Source organism: Schistocerca cancellata, chromosome 4 (genome assembly GCF_023864275.1).
Source record: "Schistocerca cancellata isolate TAMUIC-IGC-003103 chromosome 4, iqSchCanc2.1, whole genome shotgun sequence".
NCBI classification, from domain to species: domain Eukaryota; kingdom Metazoa; phylum Arthropoda; class Insecta; order Orthoptera; family Acrididae; genus Schistocerca; species Schistocerca cancellata.
In genome coordinates, this window is record NC_064629.1 from 660687351 (window position 1) to 660697565 (window position 10215).

The 10215-nt window shown below is 35.3% G+C and overlaps 2 protein-coding genes across 9 annotated transcripts in view; one reads left to right on the forward strand and one right to left on the reverse strand.

Moving 5' to 3' along the window:
* Positions 1-6242, forward strand: part of LOC126183391 (uncharacterized) — a 74292-nt gene extending 68050 nt beyond the window's left edge. The window contains exons 2-3 of one of the 2 annotated variants that reach the window (XM_049925335.1): positions 3560-5131; positions 5398-6242. In XM_049925335.1, the coding sequence (XP_049781292.1) occupies positions 5048-5131; positions 5398-5733 (420 nt within the window). In that variant the 5' untranslated portion in view covers positions 3560-5047 and the 3' untranslated portion in view covers positions 5734-6242. Of the gene's footprint in view, positions 1-3495; positions 5132-5397 lie in introns of those variants that run through there. The other variant, XM_049925334.1, reaches the window with a different exon arrangement.
* LOC126183395 (uncharacterized) overlaps positions 1-9445 on the reverse strand; it is a 59674-nt gene extending 50229 nt beyond the window's left edge. For 3 of the 7 annotated variants that reach the window (XR_007536742.1, XR_007536744.1, XR_007536745.1), the window contains exon 1: positions 8193-8690. Coding sequence is in view for 2 of the 7 variants with exons in the window: in XM_049925341.1 (XP_049781298.1) it covers positions 2883-3035; positions 8313-8325 (166 nt within the window). In the remaining 5 variants the exon portion in view is untranslated. Of the gene's footprint in view, positions 1-324; positions 3036-8192; positions 8691-8929 lie in introns of those variants that run through there. The other 4 variants (XM_049925342.1, XM_049925341.1, XR_007536743.1 and 1 more) reach the window with 4 other exon arrangements.
* Positions 9446-10215: the final 770 nt, after the last annotated feature.

The window sequence follows — 10215 nt, forward strand, 5'->3', positions numbered from 1 at the left end:
ATAAATACAAAAACAGTACATCATATGTACAAACCAATTTTCTCCACTGAAAACTGCAACCAGTTTGCTATCACACTGTCTAACCAATCCTGAGGAGCAGTATTGCTTCATACAATGTTTTCTCTTATCTTTTCATAACAGATTTTGAAATGTTCTTTCCAAAAAGATTAGTCAAAATCAACTCACATAGGAATAGACACAGAAATTCATGGATCACATCTCATATAAAAACTTCTTCCACGACTCTGAAATGAAAGCTTGTACTGATTCTAATTAAAAAAGTAACAAACTACAAAAAGTGTATAGAAGGATAATTAATCTAGCAAAAATACTAAATAATGCTAGATTAATAAGGAAGTCAGCCAATAAATCAAGAACTCCATGAGAAATTGTTCAAAGAGAAATGAAAGAGAGAGTAAGGAACAGGATATTGTACTTAAATCTAAAGATAACATAACAATAAAGATGGAAGCTTTGTCTGTATTTATTTATTTATTTATTTACATCCCAAGATCTTTTATGTACATATATTTTACCCTAGATGTTGGACAAAATTTCATTAATTTCAATACTGTTATATCGAGTATTATTTGGTAGGGTCATTTTTATGATGTTTGTCTGAGCATAATTTGCAACAGAAAATTCTTTACTTGGGGATTTTACATAATTTTCTTTAGGTAAGTGGGATATCTTTCACATATAATGCAATTTGGCACTTTTGCACTTTCATTTTTACAATACTTGTACGTACATATTTTTAAGGAGAGCTTCCTGGCATCAGATGTACAGTATATTTACAAATTCTGTTTTTAAGATACTGTGATACTGAGTAAAAACAGTTTTCCATAAGATATAAAGTTACACTAATAATTACTTTCGAAGTGTACCTGAGAAACTAAGCAAGAACTTTATCAAACAAGAGAAAATAAAAACATCAAAGTAGTCAGCAGTTTGATAATAAGTCCCACAGATGAACATGAAACGTTGAAAGTAAGTAATAGTCTGAAATCAAAAATGTCTGCAGGAATGGACGAAGTGCCAGTGGAAAAAAAAAAAAAAAAAAAAAAAAAAAAAAAGTTGCCTCCCAGAGTTTAAAACCACTGAACCACTGATAGATATTGCCAGTTTCTCATTCAGTAAGGTGTGTTCCCCTAGAGGCTGAAAATCTTTCAGGTTAGACGACTATTCAAACATGGAGATGCATGGAAGGTAGGAAACTACAGACCTATATCCTTCCTTCAATCTTTTTCAAAAATATTTGAAAAACTGATAAAAATCCAACTCATAAGCTACCTTGACACCTTCAGTATTCTGAATTATTGCCAGCATATCTTTCATACAGGTCACAACACAGAAACAGCTATGCAAGCCTATACAGAAGAGTATGTTATGAATTTACACAATAGCAAAAGTGTGGTGGGAATCAACCTAGAGCTTTCCAAGGCCTTTTGATACGGTAAACCATCAAATTATACTTGACAAACTGGAGGCAATAGGCATTGGAGGAATTGGGAGGAAATTGTTTGAATCCTGTCTCCAAGATAGAACTTAAGTTGTGGAACTCACCTTAAAATAAGTAAGAAAGTGGAAGCAGGTGTCCTGCAGGTTAGAGTTCTTGGCCCATTATTTTTCTTGATTTATATAATGACATTAAAATCCCAAACAGTTCATCCAAAATTATGTTATTTGTAGATGACACAAACAAAATTATAAGTGAAGACAGAAAATCTTTATTCACTACAGCTGAAAAAGTTCTGAATCGTGTGCAACAGTGGTTTAATGCTAATAAGTTAGAACTTAATTTAAACAAAACAAATTGCATGCCAGTATAGTAAAGTAAATGAAAAGGATGACCATTTATTATTGGGTGACCAGGAACACAGAAAGTACAGTCTACAAAAATTTTGGGCATGTATACTGATCATGACTTGAGCTGGAAAGACCATGTCATATGCATATCCTCAAAACTCAGTTCTGCTCGTTTTGCATTACGAATAATTCCTCTTGTAGCACAGATTTTGCAAGATTAGTGCATTTTTCTTGTATCTGCTCTATTGTATCTTACGGAATAATGTTCTGGGGTGTAACAAAATCTCATTTGAGAAACATTTTTAAATTACAGAAAAGAGCCATTAGAATTATTACACACAGCTCTCCACAAACACACTGCAGGCCTTCATTCATGCAGTTAAAAACACATACAGCACCATATTTGTATGTATTCAAAAGAGTACTACGCACAAGAACACACTTGAGTAGTTTACATATAAATTCTGATTTCCAAAATGATGATATATGTACCAGTAAGAATCTGCAGTAGAAACAGCAAGAAAAACAAAAAACTCAAAAACATTTGAGTTTTTATGGAATAAAGCTGTATAATGCTCTGCCAATTTGCATCAAGGGAATCGTAGAGGAGGGACAATTTAAGTCTGAAATTAGAAAGTTAACTGTTAAATAAATGTCTTTATAACATGGAGGGATATTTTGTATCCCTAAATCACCAACAAACACTTGTATTTACTTCATTATCAGTACAATCATGCTGTTCTCATTGTAAATCTTATATTTCATTTGTTTCCTCTTGACTGTAAATGATGTGATAAATGTGTGTTCTTGAAGTGTACTATATGTATGTCGAATCCTTATTTACTTGTTCAGAGAGGATGTTTAACTCCAATGCATTAGTTCATTGTGTCATTTTTAAAACATTGTAAAATAATAATTTTATATTTTGTTGTATTAATTTGAAGAATTGTGACAGTTCCCATATCATACAAGTGATGCAAAGTATGCTAATAAACTAAACTGAAAACTAAAAAAATTACATAAAGCTCCAAATCGGTCAAAGTTGTCTGTAAAAAATATTCTAAGTGACTCACAATATGGCTCCAAGTCCAGCCTGTCAACAGTAGAAGCAGTTGACAGTATTGTAGGCAATTGCAACACCGAGTATTCTACACCCGGCATGGAAGAGACAGACAGCCCAAAAGTTTTCACAAGATGCTCATCAGCACTATCGTGCAATGCATGGCCTAATGTGGTAGAGAAGAGAGGAGAGGAGAGGACAGAGAAACACATTTTGATCAAGCAACAGTTTAACAGGCCCAGCATCAAAGAATTTTAAACTAGAACAGTGTATTAATCCCTGATTTATCCAGTGTTAAAGGTTGTAAGTGTTGAGCTTGTAACTATAAAATCAGTAGATGGGGAATTTATTGACTGAATACCTATGTATTTTGTGGCTCCTGTAGGCCTGAATATGATTCAAGCCGAATTTAAGGCATATAGAAAGTAATTATTGACTAAATATTTCAGAACTGAATAATTTTAATTTTATATATATATATATATATATATATATATATATATATATATATATATATATATATATATATATATATATATATATATATATATATATATATATATATATATATATATATATATATATATATATATATATATATATAAGGTCCTACAAAAATTGTCCTTTTTTGCAACCATATGAAAGTCCTATCAATAAAATGTTGTTTGGTCTATGCTCTGTAGTGAGAAGGTGAACCACAGAGTTATCCAGCCATGATTTATTGTTTAAAATACCCTTGAGGTACCACAAAGTTGACTGGGTGTTCTTCTGACAGGTATTCTTACTTTTCCATCTACATTTCTAATGCACACTTTTTTTTTTGTAGTCTCTGAGAAATGAACGAATGTATTGAATTGCTAATCCCATACTACCATAGTACCCAAAGCTTATTTATAAGTGTTCTGTGGTTTACCATGTCAACAGTTTCAGTTAAATCTAAAAATACACCTGCTGTTTTCTGTTTTTCATCAATGGCTTTTAAAACAGTGGTTATATGTTCGTCGATTACCATCTTACTTGATGTCTTACTTTGCAAACCATACTGAGGACTCGCTAATAATCCATATTTGTTTATAAACTGTACTAACTTAATGTACATTATCTTTCTAATACTTTTGAAAAACAGGCTGTTAATGTAATGGGGCGACAGTTTATCACTTTATGTTTGCCAGTAACTTTGAGAATTGGAATCACTTTGGATGTTGTTAGCTGATCAGGAAAGATGCCTGTCTGTAATGAGGAGTTGCATAATAAGTGACGGGGTCAATAATATTTGGCAGGAAGAACCGCAAGTTACTGCTGGGTATGCCATCAACTCCTGCTAGCTTGACTGTATCTTCCCTGCTTACGTGATCCACAAACACTGATAATTTACAGCTGTTGATCTTGTTTTCTGTTGGCCACTCGATAATCACACAGTATGTGTTACTAACTACCTGAGCACGATGGAATACTGACGAGTGCAATTAGCATATTCAACAAAATGGTGAAATATATTAACATAAGCTACTTTGACATTAAAGTGTGTGGTTGAATTGCTGGTAAGTAAGGCAGAAGACTTCAATATATTCCATACAAGGCATGGCACTGCTTGTAAATACACACACTTCCATTCTGAGATGTATAAGTAAATACAATATTGTAAAATATTCTGAAAAAAGTGGTCGTCAATATTGTGTGGTATATCCCCATATCCCACGTTAATCAAATAACAGACTAAAACCAATATATAGGTACTAAGTACACATTATTGGTGTGTGTTATGTCTTATAAGATTGACCCCGGTATCTCCGTAAATAAACGATGGAGAAACCCAAATAAAATAACCACAGACTTTCTAGCTTTTGCAGATCACATGGCATTAATTACTGACTCACTAGATAGTGCCAAAGAACAAATCACAGAACTACAGACAGAAGCAGGCAAAATAGGGCTAAAGTATCATATGAAAAAACACACCTCATGAAAAACATCAATGATACCCTTCCACATCTTAATTCATCACAACACAACATCTAAAACAAACTTCTTTAAATATCAGTACCTAGGAGAACTGATAACAAGCAGTACAAAAGGAACGATACCATGGAAAGCAGAGTATCGTATATGAAATAGTAAGGGCATTCCAAATGACAAAAATATATATATAACTATCAATAGCTCTATTTGAAAGTGAAAATGCTAATTGATGTGGTGAGGAAAAGAAGATTACAGTTTTATGGGCACATATACCGAATGGATACTAAGAAACCAACGAAGCAGGTGGAGGAGGAGGGAGGAGATTAGTGTTTAACGTCCCGTCGACAACGAGGTCATTAGAGACGGAGCTCAAGCTCGGGTGAGGAAAGGATGGGGAAGGAAATCGGCCGTGCCCTTTCACAGGAACCATCCCGGCATTTGCCTGAAGCGATTTAGGGAAATCACGGAAAACCTAAATCAGGATGGCCGGAGACGGGATTGAACCGTCGTCCTCCCGAATGCGAGTCCAGGGTGCTAACCACTGCGCCACCTCGCTCGGTACGAAGCAGGTCTTCAACTTACTAACCGGCTACAAATCCAAACCTACACTGTTCACTGAAATTGACAATGATATGAAATACACTGGACTTAGAATGAACGTAATAGATAACAGAATACTTCTTAGGGAAGCAATAATAGATAACAGAATACTTCTTCGGGAAGCAACCCAAAAGGCAGAATTTCATGAGAAAAAAGACGAGGTCTGCAATCAGAAGAAAGTGAACCCAGGAAGAAACGGAATAACAATCTGGAAGGATGAAGGAAGTCTGGAAGTAACGAAAATTAACACAAAGAAGCTGTCGACATTGATTTCCTCGAAGAATCTGCTCGAAAGTCCCAATTAGTAAATTTAATGATGTCATTCAACTTAAATATGAAAGTTATATGTCCTACAAGATTAAACAGCTGTCTTGATCAGGTTGCTACTAACACTGATTGCACTGTAAAAATTATAAATGTTGGTTTTTCAGATCACAGTGCACTAACAATATATTTTAATCCACCATTCAATGTACTCCCATCAGGAGAAACAGTTATTAAATGTAGAAGTTATAGTGATAGCAACATAAACAACTTTGTACTTAGCTTAGAGAAAGAAGACTGGCAAAGTGTATTTACTTCCTCAACAACAAATGAAAAATATGACAATTTTCTGCAGTAATTTGAATATTACTTTAACTGCCATTTCCCAGAGAAAACAAAGACTATCACTAACAAAAAACAGAATGCTTGGGTCACAAAAGGCATTAAAAATTTTATCAGAAAAGATGAGGCTGCTGCACAGACTTAGCAAACTCGACAGTGGCAAATCCAAAGAGTTCAAGGTATACTATAAAAATTACAAAAACGCATACAGGAGTTATAAAATGTGCTAAAAAAGCTCATAATGATAAAAAAATTAGGTGCTCTTCCAACATTTGTTGGAAGAGCACCTAATAGTTTTATCATTATGAGCTTTTTTAGCGCATCAGGGGTATAATAAATGAACAGACTGGTAGAAAGTTAAGGATAGAGGATAAAATCACACTAAATATAGAAGGACAAAAGACTGAAAATGCACATAAAATTGCCAATAAATTCAACTGCTATTTTTCAGAAATTTCCACAAATCTCCTAACCAACTCTTTACATACTGTTCACTCTCCTCCCACAAATCTCCTGACTAACTCTCCAAACACTGCACACCCTTGTCTCAAAAATAATACTCATCTGAACTCCTCTTTCCTATCTCCTACAACACCGCATGAAATTGAAGATATTATAAAAAAAGAAAGAAAAAAAAAAAGAGCCAAAAAGATTTATTCTGCAGGGCATGATTTGATACCCTGCTCCTTACTTCATAAGTGTTCAAATTACATCAGTGGACCCCTGTCAAATATCATAAATACCTCATTTCTAAACGGAACATTTCCAGACCAGCTAAAACTTGCTAAAATTATACCTCCCTACAAGAAGGGAGAGAAAACGAACGTGACAAACAATAGGCCAATTGCTATACTATCTACCTTAAAAAATATTTGACTACTGTACGTTAACTAGATTAGAAATATGTTTAAATTCTAACAACATAATCACATCTTCCCAACACGGACTTCGGAAAAATAGGTCCACCACACATGCTCTGTATGCATTTCTAGAAAAGTGCTCAAGTTTCGTTGACCATAAACAACCTGCTGTCTGTATATTTCTTGATCAGTCCAAGGCCTTTGACATGGTTGACCACAAGCTGCTGCTTATGAAACTCCATAAGTATGGGATTAGAGGTGTAGCCCACAATTGGTTCCATAGCTACCTTAGTCAAAGGAAGCAATATGTAGAAATAAGAAAATCAGACACATTCAGGAACTGCAGGTCAGATATACTACATACAACAAATGGCGTCCCTCAGGGATCTGTCCTTGGCCCTGTTCTTTTCATATTGTTTATAAGTGATCTCCCAGAACACATACCAAATGCCAGTTTCTTTCTGTATGCGGACGACACAAATATCCTGATAACCAGTAGAGGTGACACATTGCAAGATGCAGTTAATGAAACTACTTGTCATTTACAATCGTGGTTTGAATCAAATAGACTACTCATAAATACTCAAAAAACTGTAAGTATGAACTTCCATACTAGACAAAATAAAACCCCCTTCAATGCAGTTATAGTTATCGACAAAGATGACATTACGAACAGGCAGGACACCAAATTTCTTGGACTTACAATCAGTAACACACTAAATTGGAAACCACATATTGAGGCATTGTCACAAAAGCTTAGTAAAACCTGCTACCTATTACGATCATTAACAGACACAGCCATTGTAGATACCTTGAAGCTGGTGTACCATGCCCTGTATGAGTCTGTCTTGATCTATGGCCTAATCTTCTGGGGAAAGAGCTCCGAGTCTCTCACAGTTTTCAAGTTACAAAAACAAGTAGTAAGAATAATGAAATGTAAAAAAAAAGAACTGAACACTGTAAACCACTATTTCAACAGCTCAAAATCCTGCCACTAGCATGCCCTTATATATTGGAACTAGCTTGTTTTAGAGTACAGCACTTGGATGCCCTCGACAGAAATGCAGATTGCCACATGCATGACACCAGGAACAAAACACAGTTACAAATTATAACCCACAACACAAAATTATATGCGAATGGGGTTAAATGTATGGGCATTAAAATATACAATCACCTCCCAACAGACATAAAAACATGCAAAAACCCAGAAATAATGAGAATTAAATTAAGGAAATTGCTACTACATCACTGTTTCTATTCCGTACATGGATTTCTTGAAACAAAATTTTAATTACTTGCAATAAGCTGTTTATTCAGTTGTAGATGTTTCTACTTAGTAAGATAATTTAATTATTGTATCTTATCTATATTCTGTCTGTATCTCATATATGTATTCTGCTATGTGAACTATGTACCACAGTCTAACATAACAGTCGCGAACCTCACTGCTGTAAAAGTTGCCGTTTGACAGATGGAGCAACACTAGCGCTCAGCGCGGCAGGTAAGGTGAACGTCAGACGCGTCGTAAGCATAATGTTTGTTTGCATCCATTCCCTACGTAATTTCCCAATTATTCGAGTTAGTTTCTTGCCTCCAAGAGTTTGTGTAGTATCAGAAGGCATATATGTTTCTAAAAATGATTCTAAAATAAGCGCAAGTATGGACAAAAACCATGAATAGAGTGGCAAGCAACAACACATTCGTGAACAAACATTTGTGACATTGGACAGAATTGCAGCTTACCACGTTGATATCAAAAGAATGTAAACACACAGATTCACATGTAAGAAGCACAGACCTGTACCTCCCCATGCAAAAGCGATGGACAGCTCGTTTACCGTTCTGTAGGCCTACTGTGTTTGTCATTGTCACTTGTTTCCACGACCTTCATCTTTATATTATTCTACGTGGGACAAGCAACTGACAAATAGTGGGAGAAATATGCTGAAACCATAATGAGCTGATTACATTACATTTCACGAAAAACCAAAAATTTGATTAATTTTCGAACAATCTGTCTGTAGGCATTTACCTTGTCCCATAATAGATTCGCTCGAAGTCTAGAGATCTGCACATTCTGACACTTCACACGCTTTTGTAAGACACGAACAGCTGCACTTAATCTAACCACTTCATCGTCAAAGCAGGTCTTGTGTTGATGATTCTCACGAATCTGGCACTAATAAATGGAGAGTTGTACTAGCTGCTTCTGTGTCATAGGACTGTTTTACAGCTTTAGATTGACTGTCGAATCTTTGTGGCAGCTTCTTCTTCATCGTCAGTTGAGGTGGCTTATCTGGAATGTCAAACAGTGTGGATACTGCATTCCACATGAGTTTGTTATTGTCTGCGTTCATGACCTGGTCTTGTTCGAAATGTAGCGAACAAAACCTAATATTATTATACAGGTAAACCGGGTCTTTCTTCATAAGGTCTTCTCGTCTGCTATTAACTAGCCATTTTTTTGCTCCTAAAACGAAACATTCACGATTGATACACATACATTTGCAAATGAATCCTGACGATACAGTTTAGTAACATGATGGTATATACCTCTCAGGATCCATAGTAAACCTAAAAAAAGACAGCTGTGGTGTCTTCTTCTTATTGCTGCTGCAATTTATTGCGCTACAAAAGCTCCCGATGGTAAAATCCATTGTATAAATCAAAATAAACAATCACTATTCGCTTTCACGATCGCGCCGAACTCACAGTTCAACCTACCGGCCGCTTGGAGCGCTGCTGGCAACAAAATCGAGGCAAAGAGTCGCGACTGTCATGTTAGACTGTGTGTCCTATATCATAATGTGCTTTGCTGTACAAATTGTATGATCTACAGGACCAATAATAAATCAATCAAATCAAATCAGTCCATTTATCGTATCCTCAAGGAGGGCTATTCGTGTATATAAATAAATAATAAAAAGGAAAGTAGAAAAATTTCCTGGACGTGTCCAGTGGTTCTTGTCTTTGCGTTTCATCTGGACGGACATTTATTTAAAAGATGTGGTAAATATTCTGAAATCCGATGAGCTCCGCGAAAATATAGTTGTACCACAGATGTACATTATGTCTGCTGCTAGTTGTTCATCCTTCACGTCAGAGATAGAGGATACTCGTGCTGCCATCTCGTGCAGACGTTACGAAACACGTAGTAACGAGTGCTTGCTGAGCTGTCTTACGTTACGTGTCATTGCAAAATTTTATTAAACTACTGAAGTACCACACTATTTATGTAGAAAACTTAAGACAAAAAATAAATTATTTATGCCAGGAACTGCTACCGTTACGCCCACAGGAATAAAAGAGCAATAAATT